The following is a 20,971-nucleotide window of genomic DNA, read 5'->3' as shown; positions in this document are numbered from 1 at the left end:
CTTGTTATGAAACTAGGTACTGTCATGAACTTCCCACTCCTGATTTGATTGACAAGTGGTCAAAAACACTTAAAATTATTTATAGAAGCCCAAGACAAGCATGGGATGAATTAAAACGCCTGAAGCATATTTATCGTCTGCATCCTTTTGATGGTGTGATCATATTGTCTGTCTTGTTGAAAGACAAAGAGCAGACAGAGTTGTCTGATCAAGTGAATCATGTTGTAGGAACCACGGAGGAAAGTTGTGATGAAGGATGGGAATTTATCAGACTCTTTCTGATAGCCCTAAACCAGAAGAGATCGACTGGAACAAAATTGCAGAATGTACACAGAATGTCAATGAAATAGTCAGAGACTATGAAGAAAGATTTAAACAAATATGGTTAGCGCATGCTGGTATCAACACTGAGTCAGACTCTCTGGATGAAGTCACTGCCCCTCCCCTTAGGAGTGGATTTATCAATGGCTTGAGACCAGATATTGCTGTTGCCCTGAAAACAAAACACACAGGAATGAACGAAGCAGAAGGTTTGGAGATGTTGTACAATGGGCACGTGATATTGAGATGGCTCAAGAAGTGAGAAGTAGAGCTCTGAAGCTCAGTGGACCTGCAATTACAAAGCAGTTCCATAGAAGTAGAGGGAAATCACCAGAACAAGGAGACAATCAAGATAATGGTGATTTTTCCAACAAGAAAGGGAAGAAATTCGGAAACTGTCATTACTGTGAAAAACAAGGACACTGGGAAAGAGAATGTAGTAAGAACTTCAAAGATCAACAAAACACAACTCCTGATGATTCAGGACTTGACGACCTTATTGGAAAGATCAAACCACTGTCTCCAGAGCAGAGGCAAACCCTGATGAATTCACCACTTCAGGGAAGCTAGATGATCCCTCTCTGCAGCCTCTGCTAGCAGCCTTACAACAAAATGCAGATGGCTTTTATGTTTGTGCAACAATTAACAATCGTGACATCAACTTCCTTTTAGATACTTGTGCTGAAATAACAATAATCACTTCAGAAATTCCAAAACAAATCAACCTGCCATTAACCAACAACTGCATTAAAGCTACGGCAGCTGGTAGTGGATATATGAGCATTAAAAAGACCCAGCCTGCTGTGATGGCCATTGGACCCTACGACGTGGAAACTAACATTTGGGAAGGTGGAATTTATTGCCTACTGGGCTTGGATGTATTGCTGCAATTGAACTCAACTCTCTGTATTGAAGAAGGCAAGGTCAACTGGCATTTGAAAAGCCTACAGAAAAATTATCTCTCAAAGCACCAAATTTGGTCCACAGATAAAAATGATGGACATGCCTGTAGTTCATCTGACTGGAACAGCACCACCTTGCACCAGACAGTACCCAATTAACAGAGATTCAATCATTGGTATCAAACATATCATTGAACAGCTTGAAGCTCGAGGGGTTCTCATCAAAACCCAAAGTGTATCTAATAGTCCAGTGTGGCCAGTGAGGGAAGCTAATGGAAACTGGCGGCTAACGATTGATTATTGTGAAGCTAACAAATGCATTGAAAAGATAACACCTCAATCCAATATACTAGTAAATGTACTAGTATACTATATATACTAGTACATACTAGTACATTCATAAATACTATAGTAAATGTTCTCCTAAGCTTTCACAACTGTTTGTGGTTCTAAAATTTGCTAGCACTCGGTATCCCAAGAATTGATTAACAGCTTAGAGGTGCTGTTCCTCATTTAGTGTCAAGAAAAACTACAGACTAAAGTTATTTTAACTGTAACAAAAGCATTTCGGGGGTACTAGATCTCAGAAATGTGCTAATGATTTTTATGTATCATTTTAATCATGTTTATTTCTATTAGTTTTATAATAATTCTGAATCATTTTTACCATGTCGTCCCATATTTATCTAGGTTGTTTTTGAAAAATGCAAATAAAAAAAATAATAAAATCCCCATATCTTCACACATCCATTCAGACACTAGCCAAAAACACACATATACAGACTAAAGCTGGAGGAGATGGAGAGAGGAGCAAAACGCTCTTTCATTTCTATGTTTAGTGTTGCAAGCTCTTGTAGGTATCCGTGTTACGTTTTCTGTCATTCTTTTGTAGCTAGCATGCTAGCCTTCAGCTGTGTGTGTGTGTATGTATGTGTGTGTGTGTGTGTGTATATGTGTGAGATATATATATATAGTCATAATATATCCTTTGATATACATCTCAGACCCACTTTAATCCTTTCACTTTCAGTTTCTCTCTTTAAAGAGGACATGTTATACCCTTTCTCCACAAGTTAACACACAGCTTTGGGGTTCACATGTCCCAAACACACTTTCCTTAGGCCACGACTACCCCACTGGCATCATTTATAGGTACTTGGTGCCACCAGTTCTATGTGGATTTTACACACTATATCAACAACACTACATCAAAACCATATGGTAACAACTCCCCATATTTACCCACGGTGCTATGCCTGCACTGCGTATCAGTCACACTGTAATGTTTCAGGTAAAAGTACCTTTAAGGACATGCTGTAGGTACCTAAATGTGTTGGTCCTGGACAACAATACATAACTAAATAGAAGATTTCCTCAGTGTTATCTTTGGTGATTCTTTGGCCACTCAAACCACCATCCTGTTAGTGGAAATAGGCTTTATGGGTTTTTTTTTTTTTGATACCCAATCTTCTTTTCAACTCTCTTCAATGATTTAATCATTGCCATTTCCTGTCATCAGCTAGCTAAGATTGTAATTATAGACTAGAATAAGAATAGGGTGATAATAAGCTGAGAGGGTGAGATTAGCATATGCTTCCTCCAAGATGTGTGAAGGTACTTATCACCTCTTTTCAAATTGTTGCTCACACATAGCCACTGGACAGCCAAATGCAATTTGTACAGAATGCTAACCTCCCAGATCTCTAAGTCTCTAGGCCTGTGTATGCTAGTATGACGCTGATTTATGGGGGAGGAAGAGGGCCATCCTACCCACCCAGACAAAGTGATGCTAATTGTGCACTTTTGGATTCCTGGACTCAGATGGCATCATCTGACTTTGAAGCTAATGAGACCATTTATAGACCACTTCACCACTTGAGAGCACTCTACCATTTCCGAATTACTGCAGCTTGAATGACAAATTGAGTATTTGGTCTAATGTTTCAGCTCATATTCATAAGCCAGTGAAACAAATAACTGCTGACCAACAAAGTATTCCTAACAATCCAAGTGAACTGTGGGAATAAACTAAAGTTGATGTTATTTATAAGAATTTTTTTGTATTGATGTACTTCACATAAAGGTTCATTCATTCATTGTCTGTAACCACTTATCCAGTTCAAGGTTGTGGTGGGTTCCCCGGAATCACTGAGCGCAAGGTGGGAACACGCACTGGAGGGAACGCTAGTCCATTGCAGGGCAACACATATGGACACATTTGAGTCGCCAATCCTCCTACCAACGTATGGTTTTGGACCGTGGGAGGAAACCCACGTAGACGCGGGGAGAACACACCAAACTCTTTAGTCACCTGGAGCGGGTCTCCAACCCACAACCCCAGGGTCCTAGAGTTTTGTGACATCAGCACCACCTTTATTTTTATTAAAAATTTGAATGAAATATCAAAATGATAAGCAGAGCAGCTTTTGTGCAATAAACACAAAAGTTCAATACTTCAAAATAATTAGAGATTCCTTTCAGGTGAATGAGAAAAATATTGGTACTCTATAACTGAAAGTAATAATGTCTCTGGCAGGTTTATAGTACACTTGCCTGAGGGAGATAAGATTACTGTTGTTGACACTTTTTTTAATTCATTCTGACGTCACATATCCCTCTGCTTTTCAGTTAAACCCAAAAGAACAGTTACAATCTGGAAATCCAGGTCCAATGTAGCTGGGGAAACTCCTCAAACAATATGTATCTTACTCACTTTCAGTTTCACATTGACTGTAGGCGTGACTCTATATATGGGTGTAGTATACCCTTGCAGCCCAGTCGCGTTCTTCCTATTCTGAAATACTGGTTGCTGCAGAGAGAGTGAGGTGAGTAAATAACTAACAGTTCTGGTCTCTAGGAGTAGCATTTATGTTTTGAAGTTATTCAAACTGGATTTTTTCCTCAGCAATTGTCTCCTAGAAGATGGAGAATGATCAAGACAGTTATGAAGATGTATCATCAGCTTCTGAAAGCAGGTGTGTTTCATTTTATACTGTAAAAAAGGAAATCATCTAATACAAATCTGCCTAGTATATTACTTTAAGATTTTTTTATGTTATAAAAAAGCTTGCATCTCCCAATCTCCCAGTATATTTGAAGTCTGGTCTTTCTTATACAGATGGATAAGTGAGGGAATTAGGTCTGTGTTTCACTTTATATCTACATGAAAGTTAAAATTTAGGGTGCAAACATTGGAGGTGCAAAGACCTATGTTTTAATTTGTTACTATTATAAATATTATTATTTTGAATGTATTCACTCCATTTTGACTAATTTCCTGCACATGGAGGTGCAAAGCCCTAATGTTATCTGTGTTCATTATTATTATAATTATTGGTTTTATTATTATTTTAGGGGCGGCATGGTGGGGCAGCAGGTAGTGTCACACAGCTCCAGGGACCTGGAGGTTGTGGGTGCATGCCCTGCTCCGGGTGACTGTCTGTGAGGAATTTGGTGTGTTCTCCCCGTGTCCACGTGGGTTTTCTCCGGGTGTTCCGGTTTCCTCCCACAGTCCAAAAACACACATTGGTAGGTGGATTGGCGACTCAAAAGTGTCCGTAGGTGTGAGTGTGTGTGTGAATGTGTGTGTGAATACCCCCTCCAGGGTGTATTCCCTTGCGCCCAATGATTCCAGGTAGGCTCTGGACCCACCGTGACCCTGAACTGGATAAGCGCTTACAGATAATTAATGTTTTTTCATGAAATTTCAAAGGTTAAAAAAAAAAAAAAAGTCAGGATATCATCAGTTCTATAGCATCACCTATACTTTAAATGTATTTTATACATCTGGAGTGCTGTAAAACTAGCTCATGGCTCTCTTTCAGATCATGTGATACACACCTACCAATGGAGATTGTGAATTCCTTGTTTGATGTGTGTGCTTCCCTTACATATGCTGGAGGTTTATTTTTTCACTTATCTTTATACTTTCTATGAACATTACTATTTGTGACATTGATGACAACCACAACAAAAAGTGAGATAATATATAGTGAGATAATTTGCTGGAAGAATAATATGCTTCTGTTTTTACAAATACTTGGGTGCTTTTCACTGTGTGTTCTTTCATGCCAAATCTCTTGATTATGGGAGCCAGGCTCCACGTCTGATTTAATCTGACATCTGACTTTTTATGCAGTTGTTACTGTATGATTGTCTCAATAGAAATCAGTGTGTGATATTTAGTGATATTTAATGAGCAGGTGTGAGGTTATATTCAAGTGGGCCTTACATTGTTCATTGTTTTACCTTAGACCATAGCTGAATTATACTTTAATCATACACAGGGTGACACACACTCACACCTACAGACACATTTGAGTTGCCAATCCACCTACCAAGGTGTGTTTTTGGACCGTGGGAGGAAACCTGTGCCCCATCCAGGGTATGTTCTTGCTTTGCACAAAGGATTTCCAGGTAGGCTCTGGACAAATGATGGTCCTGAACTGAATAATTGATTACAGAAAATGAATGAATGAATAAGCAAATATGGTGCAGGTAATATTAGAAAATAACTTATCTTGATGAAGTTTCAAATAACAGTTAAATAATGTCTATAAAGACTTGTTTTCCTAAATCTTGTCATGCATTCCTCATTGTCAGTAAGCATAGATTCGAAGGACAGTTCCACAGTCATTTTGAGGAGAAAGTTCGTCCTTACATCGACCTGATTGACTCTCTAAGACTGCTTGGTATTGATGACAATTTAGCTCTTCCAACAATAGCAGTGATTGGAGATCAGAGCTCAGGGAAAAGCTCAGTGCTGGAGGCACTGTCTGGAGTGACATTACCCAGAGGGAGTGGTGAGTACAGAGTAATAAAAGTATCAAGTAGTAACAGTATCAAAAGATCAAAGATCATTTGAAGTTTCTTACTAAAAATCCTGACGACATATTCTGACTTATGTTGTTAATAGTTTTCCTTCTTGTATAAAGTGTAAGAATGTGGTGCCATATTTTTTGTCCTGTTCTCTTATATATATTTAGGAACCACTAAATATAAATAAATAAATAAATAAATAAATAAATGCATACAATGGTCTCTGTCCACTGTAGGTATTGTTACCAGGTGTCCTCTGCATCTAAAGCTGAGGAGAATCAGGGGTGGAGTTCAATGGCGAGCGTTCATATCTTACAAAGAGGAGTGCATTCAGTTTGATGACCCCTCACTAGTTGAAGCTTATGTTCGGCAAGGTATGTTTCTGATTATTCATTCATTCATTATCTGTAACCGCTTATCCAATTCAGGGTCGTGGTGGGTCCAGAGCCTACCTGGAATCATTGGGCGCAAGGCAGGAATACACTCTGGAGGGGGTGCCAGTCCTTCACAGGGCAACACACACACACACACACACACAGACACTTTTTGAGTCGCCTGCAACGTGTGTTTTTGGACTGTGGGAGGAAACCGGAGCACCCGGAGGAAACACACGCGGACACGCAGAACTCCTCACAGACAATCACACGGAGCGGGAATCGAACCCACAACCTCCAGGTCCCTGGAGCTGTGTGACTGTAACACTACCTGCTGCGCCACCGTGTCGCCCCTTGTTTCTGATTAATTAAGCAAAATTGTTTGAGCCCGTGCACCGAAGAACCATATGTAGTGTCATGGCCCACAAGTGGGTGCCATTTAAAATAAAATGTATATGTACTTCAGTAAAATACTCATAGGTTTTGTACCTTTTGTGTTTTCAATATTTGGTAACACTTTATTGTTAGGACCACAAATTAGGGGGTTATTAATGTCCTGTTCTTTGCAAAATATGCATTAAGTTAATTCACTGTGACCTTTATTAATACTTTATTGAGGGTCTGTTGTGATAGTAATGCACATTAAATACTTTAAGACCCTGTTATGCATATCATTGAGCAGGAATTATTATTCAATCATTGTCTGTAAACATTTATCCAGTTCAGGGTGCAAGGCAGGTACACACTCAGTGCTTCACAGGGCGCCACACACACACACACACACACACACACACACACACACACACACATTCACACACTCACACCTATGGACATTTTTGAGTCGCCGATCCACCTACCAACGTGTGTATTTGGACTGTGGGAATCCGCAACACCCAGGGGAAACCCATGCAGACACAGGGAGAACACACCAAACTCCTAATGTTTTTAGTGTGCCCTTGGGAGGAGAGCATACCAGAACCAAGAAACATTAAAGCAAATAAATGTGAAAATAAATAATATTTTACTGAAGGAAGTAAATAAAGAATTATAATCTAAATTCTGAATTACAACAAAATACCTTAATTAAGCCATATTCTACTTATAATGCAATTACTAGTGATTTCCCCACAATAGACCCCTAGTTAAGTATTAATAATAGTTGAGGGAATAAAACTTAATGCATAGTGAATAAATCTCTGTGGTTACAGACAATGAATGAATGAATGATATTGATGGTTATTGATTACTGATATTGATGATTGTGGTAAGAATTTCTACTACAGTTCTACAAGTAACTCATTACTTTAACACTTTACTAAGCTGAAAAGGTTTTTGTTTATTTGTTTGTTTGTTTGTTATTGTGTTTGTTGTGAGGGGGGTTCTGGCATTTCTTTTTATTATTCCTTTCCAGTAGATGGCACAACTTCCCTAATACTCTGTACCATTAGGTGGCACACTTTCTTTTGTTTTTTGTTTTTATGGTAGGAAGGCACATTGTGAGCTCCACATTAGACATGCACACTGTGGATATGCATCTTCATCCATCCTGCCATAATCCTTAATCTAAGCATTGTCTGTAAGTAGATGCTATTCTTACATGCTAAAGTTTTATATTAGTAAATTGTTTGATATTGGGAACCATAGGTTGTGAGTGTGAGTGTTCATTACCTTCCTGGCAGTGTGACATTTGAAATTGAGTTTGCACTGTACATTAACTCTGTTGTATATTCATTAGAATCTTTGTGTTGTAGTTTTACTGAGTTCCTGGTGCACTTTTCCACTGAATGACAACAGCAATAAACTCATTCGAATTCAAACGTGTTTGGACAAGTTTATCTATCTGCCTAGCTGAAGAAGCTGGATTTTCAATTGAGGGCAGAATAGTAAAAAGACAAGTATCTGTCATTGCAACCTTCTATGGATGAAATACCTTCTGCAACATAAGCAAAATGTCTGCTGAGGAGAAAAAAAACTTTCAGGTGAAATCGACTTGTTCATGTTCATCAACAAAATCATCTAAAGGTTCTCATATGTCATCAGTAAGCTTAGCTGCTATAGAGGCTCGAGCAGAAGCAGCAAGAGCAAGGGCTGCATATGCGCAAAAAGAAATACAAGTAAAAGTGCAGCAAGCTCAGCTTAAAGTCGAAGTGTCATGCCTTGAGGTTACATTAGAAGCACTCAAAGAGGAAAAGGAAGCTGAAACTGCATTAGCAGAGTCTACTGTCTTGGCAGACATAGCTATCTCAGAACAGCTGTCTAGGAGTGGTGTTACTCAACACAGTTCAAACATCAATTCGCTAGAAAGAACAAAGAATTATGTTAGTGATGAGATGTCTTGTGTTAAAGACCGGATAGTGGCAAGCAAAGATGGTTCGCAGTATAATGCGGGTAAGCCCGATGATTTCCAAGCAGATCACTCATTTCCTACAGATGCATAGTGGGCTCATGTTACACAGCATACTGATCCTCCTTCTTGTGGCTTCATGCAATCTGAACAGGAAACTGCTCTAAAGCAAACAGCGATTAACACACCATCTTACAAACCATGTGCCCCTGGCTTACCTGCTCATGGGCTGCTTGAAACTGCACATTCTCCTGTCACTGAAAAAAGGTTAGGAGACTCAAGTGTTCCTCCCTCGAGTGTGGTAGACTTCGCAATATATTTGGCACGACGGGACCTACTCACTGTGGGATTAGAGAAATTTGATGACAAACCTGAACACTACTGGTCTTGGGAGTCAACATTCTTCAATGCAATTGATGGATTGGAGCTAAAACCCTCAGAAGAGCTTTAGCTCCTAGTCAAATGGCTCAGACCGGATTCGGCAGAGCATGTGAAAAGGATAAGATCAGTTCACATAAAGTATCCTGCGGTTGCACTCAGTATGGTATGGCAATGGCTAGAAGAGTCCTATGGGTCAGCAGAAGCAAGGGAAACTTCCTTGTGTAACAAACTTGAATACTTTCCAAAAATCTCTAGTAAAGATTCTCAACGTCTTTGAGAATTTATTGTACAAGAAATTTAGTGTACATTTAGTGTACAAGAAAAGTGGATGGTAATTGGAACATGATTCAAGCAGGAACACCATGTTAGCTTTCCACATTTCTCTTTCTTCTCCAACTTTATTCCTGCCCAAGCAAAAATGAGGAATGATCACAGTTTTCAACTCACCAACAGCAACACAGCACCACTTAAGGCAGAGAAGTTCCAAAGAGGAACAGTCCGCAATCCTATTATGGTACATAAGACGGAAGTGGACAGTTTAATCAAGATTGATGGAAAAGTCATGACTAAAAGGTTTGAAGACCCCAACAGGAACTGTCCCCTGCACAGGAAGCGACACCCATTGCGAAGGTGCAGAAGCTTTCGTGAAAAACCTCTTGAGAAAAGGAAAATTTTCTTGAAGGAGAATCTAATATGTTTTCGCTGTTGCTTATCATTGCTCAGAGTGTGACAGCAACAGCCATGTGGCAGCACTAGACACTGGGCCAGCTCCATGGTTGGCGAAAGACAACACTGATGCCTCCACACAGCATGGTGGGGAGGAAAGTCATTCTTCCAGTATTCCTGTCTCAAGCACCACCTGTACTGAGGTACGTGGAGATGGATTCCCAGGGAGGTCCTGTGCCAAAATATGGCTTGCCAATATATATCCTGAGGGTCACCCTAAGAAGAGAGTAAGGACATATGTTATTTTGGATGACCAGAGTAACAAGTCTCTAGTTAAATCAGCCTTTTGCAACATGTTTGGCATACCTGATAATGCTTCTCCCTACACCCTCAAAACATGTGCAGGTGTAGCAGAAGCAAAAGGTCGGAGAGAAAATGGGTTTATAATAGAATCCATTGACAAACATATGCATTTAGCTCTTCCCACACTCATCGAGTGTAATGACCTTCCTAATAACAGGTCAGAAATTCCCACCCCTGAAGCAGCAAAGCATCACAGCCATCTAAAGAGCTTAGCCACTAGGATACCACCTTTAGATCCTGAAGCTCAGATACTCATTCTTTTGGGTAGGGATATCATCCAGGCACACAAGGTGCTAGAACAGCACAATGGTCCTCTTCGTGCTCCCTTTGCTCAACGCCTAGCTCTTGGTTGGGTTATAGTAGGAAAAGCCTGTCTTCATGGTGCACATAAGACCTCATCTGTAAATGTCTTCAAAATCAATATGCTTGAAAATGGTCGCTCCAACTACATGATCCCATGGTCCAACAGTGTTCATGTTAGAGATAAGTACAGTGACACTTACTGTACATTTCCCTCCAACGCACCAACTTGTCAAGGCATGCCAGCCAATGCTAGGATCGCAAGGAGTGAGTCTGTTTTCCACAATACCAAAGAGGACGATAAAGCAACTTCTTCCATAGAAGATTTTGCCTTCTTGAGGTTAATGGATAAAGAGTTTCATCACGATACCAGTAATAGTTGGGTTGCACCGCTTCCTTTTCGTAGTCCTTGACAGAGACTTCCAAATAATTGGGAGCAGGCAGCTAACCATTTAAAATTGCTATCCTACATGCTCTGGAAAAGCTCAGAAATGAAGCGGCATTTCATCGATTTTATGAGCAAAATCTTTAAGAATGGACACGCAGAAGTAGCTCCACCTCTGAAGCCAGAAGAGGAATGCTGGTATTTGCCATTATTTGGGGTGTATCATCCCCAAAAGCCCAATCAGATAAGGGTCATTTTTGATTCTAGCACCAAACATGACAGAGTGTAACTTAATGGTGTACTTCTAACTGGTCCCAATATGAATAATAGCTTGATTGGAGTTCTTCTGCACTTCAGAATGGAGTCTGCTGCAGTAACAGTTGATGTGCAGCATATGTTTTGTGGTGCACAATGATCACCGGAACTTCTTACAATTTCTTTGGTATTGCATCAACGACAAAGTGATCAAATACAGAATGTGCGTGCATGTCTTCAGCAACAGCCCATCGCCAGCAGTGGGAGGGCTGCCCTTGAAAGTGCAAGCGGCTTTGGAGCTGAAGCTAGGCATTTTGTAGAACATAACTTCTATAATGATGATTTTCTGGCATCCATTCCTACAGAGAAGCAGGCAGTCTCGCTTCTTTGGAACAGCCAAAGCATGCTTGCACTCTTAAATTTGCACTTACATAAAATTGCTTCCAACAGTTCTGAGGTTATAAAGGAGTTCCCTCCAGAGGACTTGGCCAAGGGACTAAAAGACTTGGAACACTGACTTTCCTCCTATGCAGTCTTGGGGTGAGCTGGGACATTGTTGAAGATGTCTTCACTTTCCAAGTGTCAGTGGCTGAAAATCTCTACACAAGACATGGGGTTTTGTTGACGATAAACAGTCTGTTTAACCCGTTGGATTTTGCAGCCCCTGTGAGCATTCAAGGGAGGTCATTGCTTAGGGAGCTAACCATGGAGTCATTTGACTGGGATGCTTCCCTCCCTGAAAGGAAACTGAAAGAGTGGAAGGTATGGAGAGATTAATTTACTGAACTTGAACTTGAAGTTAGAATTCCTCTTCAGTATATGTCCATCTCCATTAGTGATGCATCAACAGGAGCCATTGCAGCTGTGGCCTATCTCCGAACCTTTGATTCAAGTGGGAAGGCTGACATTGGCTTCATATTTGGCAAGAGAAAGCTTGTGCCACGTCCAGATATCACTGTTCCTCGGCTGGAATTTTGTGCTGCTGTTTTAGCAGTGGAAATAGCAGACACAATTCATAGCGAGAGTGGCATTGAGTATGACTCAATAAAGTAGTATATTGATTCAAGAATGCTCACCCATTCCCAGGCAGAGCCCACTTGCAAGCTTATGTCCGTACATGGATGATCATGGCATGTTTAGAATTGGTGGGCGTCTTTCACAAGCCAGTCTAAATAAGGATGAAATCAACCCTTTAATCCTTCCTGCCAAGAGCCATGTCACAACTCTGCTTATTTGTTGCTACCATGAACATGTTCATCATCAAGGTCACCTTTTCACCAAAGGTGCATTGCGAGCTGCTGGTCTGTGGACCATTGGTGGTAAACAGCGTGTCAGCAGTATACTCCATCAGTGTTTTATCTGCAGGAAACTACGTGGGAAAACCCAAACCCAAAAGATTGCAAACTTACCTGTCTAGCGTTTAAGCACTGAACCTCCATTTCTTTACTTGGTGGTGGATGTGTTTGGACTTTGGGAGGTGGCTGCTCATTGCACAAGAGGTGGTATGGCTGAGAGCAAACGCTGGGCAGTTATATTTACATGCATGAGCATTCGAGCCATACACATTGAAGTAATTGAGTGTGTCATCCTTCATAAATGCATTGCTATGATTCTTCACTATCAGGGGCTCTGCAAAACAGCTACGGTCAGATTGTGGGAATTATTTTGTGGGTGCCAGCAGAGAACTGAATGTCGAAACTGTATGCAGTAACAGTCAACTCCAGCAATATCTGTCTGACAATGCATGTACCTGGGTCTTAAACCCTCCTCACAGTTCTCACATGGGGGGCAGTTGGGTACGACTGATAGGCATCTGCAGGCGTATTCCTGATTCAGTGGTTCTCAAGATGGTACCTACAAGACTTACTCACAAAGTTTTCACCACGTTTATGGCTGAAGTTTCAGCAATTGTGAATGCAAGGCCCCTGGTTCCCGTGTCACACACAACAACACATCTTGTTCAGAAAATTAGGGCACACCCTCCCCCCCGGGGTGAGTTGACGATAAGGATTTACAGGCTAGTCAGTGGAGGCAAGTCCAAACTTTAGCAAACACATTCTGGCATTGCTGGAAAACAGAGTTTCTTCCAACCCTTCAGAGCAGAAGGAAATGGAAAGCCAGCTGTCAAAACCTCCAGACAGGAGATTTGGTGATGTTGAAGAACAGCCAGGTTCATAGGAATTAATGGCCTGTAGGCATAATCACCAACACATTTCCTGGGGTAAATAGGTTGAAATTAAGATAGCAAGAGGAGGCCTATGCAAATTCCTTCTCCGGCCCATTGCAGAGACTGTCCTGTTACTTTCTTCGGACACGTAGGAATTTGTTGTATATAAAGTTACTCTGTAGGTGGCATCCTCTCAGAAGCCAGGCGGGAAGTGTTCTGGCATTTATTGTTATTATTCCCTTCCACTAGATGGCAAACTTCCCTAACATTCCATACCATTAGGTGGCACAATTTCTTGTTTTTTTATGGTAGGAAGGCATATTGTGAACTCCACATTAGACATGCACACTGTGGATATGCATCTTCATCCATCCTGCCTGTAATCATTAATCTAAACATTGTCTGTAAGTAGATGCTATTCTTACATGGTAAAGGTTTATATTAGTGAATTATTTGGTATTGGGAAGCTTAGGTTGTGAATTTGAGTGTTCATTACCTTCCTGGCTGTGATGTGTGACAATTACAATCGAGTTTTTACTATACATAAACTCTGTTGTATATTCATTAGAATCTTTGTGTTGTAGTTTTACTGAGTTCCTGGTGCACTTTTCCACTGAATGTCAACAGCAGTAAACTCATTCAAATTCAAAAGTTTATCTATCTGCCTAGCTGAAGAAGCTGGATGTTCAAGTGAGGGCAGAATAAGGGGACATCCTTTTCACATGAAACTTTGCCTAACTCTAATCTTCAAATGCATGTATTCAAAATGTGTCAAAGTTTCATGTGTCTAACAGCTCAGAACAAATTGGCTGGAGATGGGGTTGGAATATGTGAAGATCTCATCACTCTGGAGATCATGTCTCCACTAGTGTGTGACCTCACACTGATCGATCTGCCTGAAATCGCCAGAGTCCCTGTGAATGGTCAACCTGAGGATATTGAAGAACAGGTGAAAATTAAAACTAGAGTGAAAAGTGCAAAACCTTAAAAACATAAATTTTTATATACTTTTTTATTTATTTCTGCCTTTTATTCCTGTCACAAAGATCAAATATCTAATTCGGAGCTTCATTGAGAGAGATGAAATCATCAGTTTGGTTGTTGTCCCATGCAATGTTAACATTGCAACAACAGAGGCACTGAAAATGGCCCAAGAAGTGGACCCTGAAGGGAAAAGAACTCTGGGTAAAGAATAATTCAATCAAAGTAATAGCAACGTGTAAGATTAATTCTTACAATATTTAAAATATGATAATACAAATGTGTTTTTTTCCCTATCAGCTATTCTTACTAAGCCAGATCTTATTGAGAAAGGAACAGAGAAAAACATACTGGATGTCGTCAGAAATCAGGTCATTCCCTTAAGCAAAGGATACATCATGGTTAAGTGCCGTGACCAGCAGCAAATTGATAATAAAATCTCTTTGGAAGAAGCTGCTCGAGTTGAGAGAGACTTCTTCAAACGGCATGAATACTTCAGGTAATTGTAATTGTACACAGGATAAATTGTAAAATATGCTACGAGAGTACATTGGAGCTTCACACAGGGCCCAGCTCACTCTCTTCCTATAGCAACCACTATATTTCTGTCCACTAAGGTTGATGTGGCCATTTAAGATCCAATCAGCAACTAGTGACACCTAACAACTAAGGTTACTCACTAGGCTCAGCATGAATACCCAAAACACCCACTACTTCACTAGCTCTTCACAGGGGTCATCATGAAGGCACCGCCCCTGTTTTGCTGGATTAGGCTTCTACACCTGCAGAAGGCTCAACAGTGTAGTCTGAGTCTGCAGACTCACCCCCTTCAAGTTAGTTTCACAGCCCTATCATACTCTTATATGTAGATTCACATTTCAAGTGAGCATGTCATCTGTAATTTGTAAGTTATATGCAGTCTGTGACCTTTGACCAGCCCATAATGTGTATGGTTTCTTCCTATATGCAGTTGCCTTCTGAATGAGGACAAGGCAACTATTCAGTGCCTCGCTACTAAACTGACTCAACATTTGGTTGATCACATCAAAGTACGTACTCATTTTTAAATGTATCCAAGTGTCTTTTTTCCCCTAAAATGTCAATATCACCAACCAACACGTGACTGTAAATATTTGGTGAATTCAATGCAAAATCTGATTCACTGATATTTGTTTATTAGTTTGTGCAGCTCTCAGCTGAGCTGGACACAAAGACAAGAACAACTTTCTACATTTGAACGTACATTTTATGCGCAGTCATGTCTGTGACGGTTGTGATCACATCCCCATTCCTGCTTCACTTTTCCCAATATAGATTTATTGAAATATGTCTTTTGCATGATCCTTTGTTATTATTATTTCAGAAATCGCTGCCTCTGCTCTCAGAGCAAATAAAGAAGCTACTCTGGGATTTGAGAAAGGAGTTGAGTCAGTGTGAAGCTGGACCCCCACTGGATCCACAGAAAAAGAAGGATTTCTACATTAGTGTGAGTGACCACTTCTTATTCTTTAACGTATGACACAGGTGGCCACATTACAATTTAAATTATTGTTTGAAACCCCAGGTCCCAGAGTTTGTATAAAGCACAAAAACCTCTGCTGAATTATTTTCAAAATGTTCTGGCTACTATATCTGCAATGTAAAATAAGATTTTTTTACCCATATATAAACACAGCACAACAGAATATAATGAAAAGTTGTTCTACAATTACAGAGTGAAGTCCATATGTTGTTCTGGTAAATCATTCTCAGCTCTGCAGTGACACTGACATGGTGACATGTTAGTGTGTGTGTTGCACTTGTACAAGAGGATTATACATAGAAATGGTGCTGTGTCCACTCATTGTTCATTCTGTTAGACACTCCTACCTCATTTGTCCACATTGTAGATGTAAAGTCAGAGACTGTAGTTCCTCTGTGTCTGCAAAGTTTGTGTTGGTCTTCCTCTAGTCCCTTATCATTGGACACAGGACCCCTGCTGGCTGGATATTTTTGGTTTGTGGACTATTTGCAGCCCAGCAGTGACATTGAAGGCTTTAAAAAAAACTCTAGCAGTACTGCTGTGTCTGATCCACTCGTAATAGCACAACACACGCTAACACACCACCACCACTTCAGTGTGCCTATACTCCCAGCCAAATAATACCTGTTCTGCATTGGTCCTTTGGGAATCCTGACGCTTGAAGAACATTAAAAGGAGAGAAACAAAGTATGAAGAGCAACAGATCAAATAAACTCTGTAATTGTAAAACTAGTAAAATAATGTTTATCTGAATTTTTAACACCAAAAGATGTTCTCTAGGAGATAGCACACTTTTCCTTCCTGAACATTATGATGGCTTTGTGGCCATCTTTATGGGGGTGCACAATTCTTTTTTTTTTTTTATGTCTTGGTTGATATATTTTGATTTACCCAGGGTGTCAAGCCAAGAGGCAAGTAGGCCTTAAAATACTGCCACCACACACATGATGTCATCAGACGTTTCTAAAGCAGTGACTTCGTTTTTTTTTTTTTCAAGCTGTTTAAAGGCACAGTCAACTTGGTGTGTGTGAAGTTCTGACGCACTTAAGTTTTTATATAGTGTATTAAAAGTGAAATGATCTGGTTGTAAACATTTGTTCAAAATTACTACTGCCATGTACAGAGTAAATATCCTAAGCAACTTGCTACAGCAGGCTTGTAAACATGGAATCTGTGAAAAAATAATGACTTCGGGGGGGATGGGCAAGCCGTTAATGGAGTAGGACGCAAGTTCTGCGGGCTCTGCTGCAATACTCATAAAAGATTACCTTTTAGCACTGTATGACCTTATAAAATCATTGAAAAGCTGTTGAAAGTTTGCTGATCTAGTTTTGTCACTGGATTTCCCCCTATCAACACTCAAATGGCTAAAAATCTTTGTCAATTTACATACACGGGGAAAAACATTGCTAACAGACCTAGCAGCTCGACCTCACCAGTTAAGCTAACAGACAAGGAGGTAAAGAATCCGAGATTCTCTCCACTTTGAGAGCGGATATCTCTGCACTTTTCAGATCAGAGCTCAGGTCCACACTAGCCGAAGAGTTTGAAGGAATTAAAACAGAACTTCAGACCATCAAAGCAAAGGTAGTAAACAACAGCTCTCACTGTGTACAATAACAATAACTCTGCTTCGCTCCGACCTGGATATAGTAAAACAGACTGTGAGTGAAATGGAGAAGGGGCAAACCAGTATCCGGAAACTTCAAACTTAGATGGCGAGTCTTCAAGAAAAGTATGTGGACTTGGAGGGAAGAATGCGGAGATCAAATATTCGTATTGTCAATGTGGCTGAGGAGCCGGCCTCAAACTCCACAACTGCAGTCTCCAGTCTTTCAAAAGAAGCCCCTCATATGCAGAGAGAGATATTGGTCGACAGATCACACCACAGGTCATCGTCGCAAAGCTGCATTATTATCAGGACTGTATGGAGGTACTACGCAGAGCCAGGGAAGCAAATCCGCTCCAGTTTAAAGGATCAAGGATTCCCGGATTATCCGTCGAGTGTGGTGCGAGCACGAGCCGCCTTCAGTGAGGTAAAAAAAAAGCTGCTCCACGGCCGAGATATCGCTCCGTCACCTTGCTCCGGTTTCCTCCCACAGTCCATAAACACATGTTGTTAGGTGGCTTGGCGACTCAAAAAGTGTCCGTAGGTGTGAGTGAGTGTGTGTGTCACCCTGTGAAGGACTGGCGCCCCCTCCAGGGTGTATTCCTGCCTTGCGCCCAATGATTCCAGGTAGGCTCTGGACCCACCGCGACCCTGAACTGGATAACCGGTTACAGATAATGAATGAATGAATAAATGAATGTTCTAAGAAAGAACTGACTTTTAGCCAATAGTAGGTGTAGGAAAAATGGGATGTCTCTTAAAAATTGATGAAAAATGGAAAACCTTTATTACAGTAAGCAGTAGCAAGATACAATGATGTACCGTGGATAGAGCGGAGCTGGACTGAACATTGAGTAGTAGAAAAACACAGCATATACAGATTGACAATACTGCCTTCCCCTAAGCTCCTCCTGAAGGATGTGATGTCAGTTGTGTCTTAATACAGTCCATGTGCAAATACTACTCTCTTTCTAACTCAGTGGAAATTAAGTTATGTAACCTTCATGTTTAGACTAGTTCCCTTTGTCTGTGATGGTTGTTGATTACTCAGTAATAAACTTCCTTTGATATTGATTAGGTCTTCTGGTCCCACAGTGAGAGCTGTTGTGGCTCTTCCTGCTTTGCCTGTTCATATGCTAAATAAGTCAAATGGTCACCCTATCTCTAGGAAGACACACTGGTTTGGAACATTTATTATAATATTAATATTGTTGATTGCAGCAAGGTCAGCCAGTCACATGTGGGTCCATGCTGTAATTTCTTACACAGGACTCATACCCCTGTGAAGTGATCCAACTGTATAGATTTGGTTGTACAACGTCTGTTGATTGCTGATTTTTGTTGTCAGTAGCAGAGCATCCGAGTATATTAGAGTTCAGAGTAGTAAGCACTAGCATGTGCAGATTTCTGTTTTCTCAGGGGGTTTATGGTAATTTCGTTCTACATAGTGACTGGTGGGATGTCAACGGCACTAGAGGTCATTAAAATTTTGTTTCCAAACAGGATTATTGCTAAGAAAATTCTTCTATATGCACAGAGTCATAGGATCACTATATTTAGGTATTATAACGTTTCTAAATAATCATCATGGTCATGGGTAAAATATCCAACACAGGTTGCCAAGTATCATTTGTGAGTTGAAATTTCAAATCTCTCAATCATACAGTGAAACGCTTAAAAAGTTCTGGAACATCTAAAACAGCTAAAGGTCGAGATTGCTTTCCACCAAGAAACACATTTACGTACAATGGATCATTTTAGGCTTAGGCTGGATTGGTCAGTCATACCACTCAAATTTTCATTCTAAATCCAGAGGAACTGCAATATTAATCAATAACAATGTCCTCCATGTCATGACGCAGACAATTTCAGATTCATCAGGTCGCTATATTATAGTGGTAGGTAGATTGTACAACACTTCAATTATTCTGGCAAATGTTTATGCTCCGAATTGGCATGACAGCACTTTCTTTACAAGTTTTTTTTTCCAAAAATACCTAACATAGACTCGTATCATCTTATTTGGGGAGGAGATATGAATTGTGTCATGTCACCTTTGTTAGACCGTAGCTCATTTAAAAATTATTTTACCATTTAAATCAGATCACACAATCAAACTTTTCTTTGAGTCATACGTGTTTGATGTCTGGCGGTTCCGGAACCCTACGCCCAGAAGCTATTTTTTTTTCTCCCGTACATAAGACACTTTCCCAAATTGATAATTTTTTTTAGACATAAAGGCGATTAATCTGGCGATTAAATACACTATTGTTGTCAGATGATACATTTGTTGAATTTATAAAAAAAAAACACTTATTTAGATTACAATAGAACTTCAGGAATGTCCGCTTCTGTGATATTGGAGTCAATGAAGGCTTATTTGAGGGGGCAAATTAAATCATTCTGTGCCTACAGGAGGAAACTTCAATTGGGTCAGCTTGAAAAATTGGCAAATGATATACAGAGTGTTGATGAGAAGATGGCTTTAACTCCTTCCTATCAACTATACAAGAAGAGATTTTTGCTTCAAACAGAATATAATCTTTTATCCACTAATCATGTTGAAAATCTCATAAATAAGTCCCGTTCATAGATCTTATGTATATGGGGAGAAGACAGGAAAGATTCTGGCATACCAGTTAAGGGAGCAAACTACCAGTCAAGGTATATCCCAAATAAATGGGGAATCTGGAACTAAACACCTAGATCATACAGAAATTAACCAATGTTATTTATAAATTCTACTCCAAATTATATAAATTAGAGTCGTGTAAAGATGAATCTTTGGCTGTTTTTTTGAAAAATTAAAAATCTCAGAAATAGATGCAGCCAGTGCAGAAGAAATAGACGGTCCCCTAACCGAAGAAGAATTTACAAAGGCTGAAAAGTCTATGCAGGGGGGGGGGAAATCTCCAGGACCTGATGGCTTCCCAAGTGATTTTTTTAAGAAATTCACTAAAGAGCTTACTCCCATTCTATTGTCGGTATGGGAAGAATTTTTTCCTCTGGTTTTCTACCTCCGACAGTGTGACAAGCTGTCATCTCCCTCATATTTAAAAAAGGCAAAGACCTCTTAGAATGCGGTTCATACCGTCCTATTTCTCCTCTAAATGTAGATAATAAGACACTTGCTAAAATTTTAGCTCTTAGGCTAGAAACTGTGTTACCATCCATAATATCAGACGACCAGACTGGTTTTATTAAAAATCGTCACTCTTTCTATAATGTGCGCAGACTTCTTAATTTTCTGTATACTCCCACCTCATCCGATATCCCAGAGATAATACAGTAATTGGATGCAGAAAAAGCTTTTGATAGAGTGGAGTGGGACTACCTCCTCTATACATTAAAGCGTTATGGATTCGGGCCAAAATTTATTAATTGGATTAAAGCCATATATTCTGCTCCAGTAGCGGCAGTTCGTACAAACAATAATATTTCGCCTTCTTTCAACTACATCGGGGTACCAGACAGGGCTGTTGTCTGTCACGTTACTATTTGCTCTTGCAGTAGAACTTTTAGCCACGGCAATTAGAGATGAGTTTAACATCAAAGGTCTAATAAGGGGAGGCCTGGAGCATAA

The 20,971-nt window shown here is 40.1% G+C and overlaps 1 protein-coding gene across 1 annotated transcript in view; it reads left to right on the top strand.

Moving 5' to 3' along the window:
- Positions 1 to 5,772: 5,772 nt before the first annotated feature.
- LOC136677025 (interferon-induced GTP-binding protein Mx3-like) overlaps positions 5,773 to 20,971 on the top strand; it is a 28,416-nt gene continuing 13,217 nt past the window's right edge. The window contains exons 1-7 of the mRNA XM_066654379.1: positions 5,773 to 6,025; positions 6,278 to 6,415; positions 14,071 to 14,225; positions 14,323 to 14,461; positions 14,558 to 14,756; positions 15,228 to 15,306; positions 15,621 to 15,743. Coding sequence (XP_066510476.1) covers positions 5,773 to 6,025; positions 6,278 to 6,415; positions 14,071 to 14,225; positions 14,323 to 14,461; positions 14,558 to 14,756; positions 15,228 to 15,306; positions 15,621 to 15,743 — 1,086 coding nt within the window. The remainder of the gene's footprint in view (positions 6,026 to 6,277; positions 6,416 to 14,070; positions 14,226 to 14,322; positions 14,462 to 14,557; positions 14,757 to 15,227; positions 15,307 to 15,620; positions 15,744 to 20,971) is intronic.

Source organism: Hoplias malabaricus, chromosome 2 (genome assembly GCF_029633855.1).
Source record: "Hoplias malabaricus isolate fHopMal1 chromosome 2, fHopMal1.hap1, whole genome shotgun sequence".
Classification (NCBI taxonomy): Eukaryota; Metazoa; Chordata; class Actinopteri; order Characiformes; family Erythrinidae; genus Hoplias; species Hoplias malabaricus.
The sequence above is the reverse complement of the archived record's forward strand: the minus strand, read 5'-3'. Positions and strand labels throughout refer to the sequence as shown.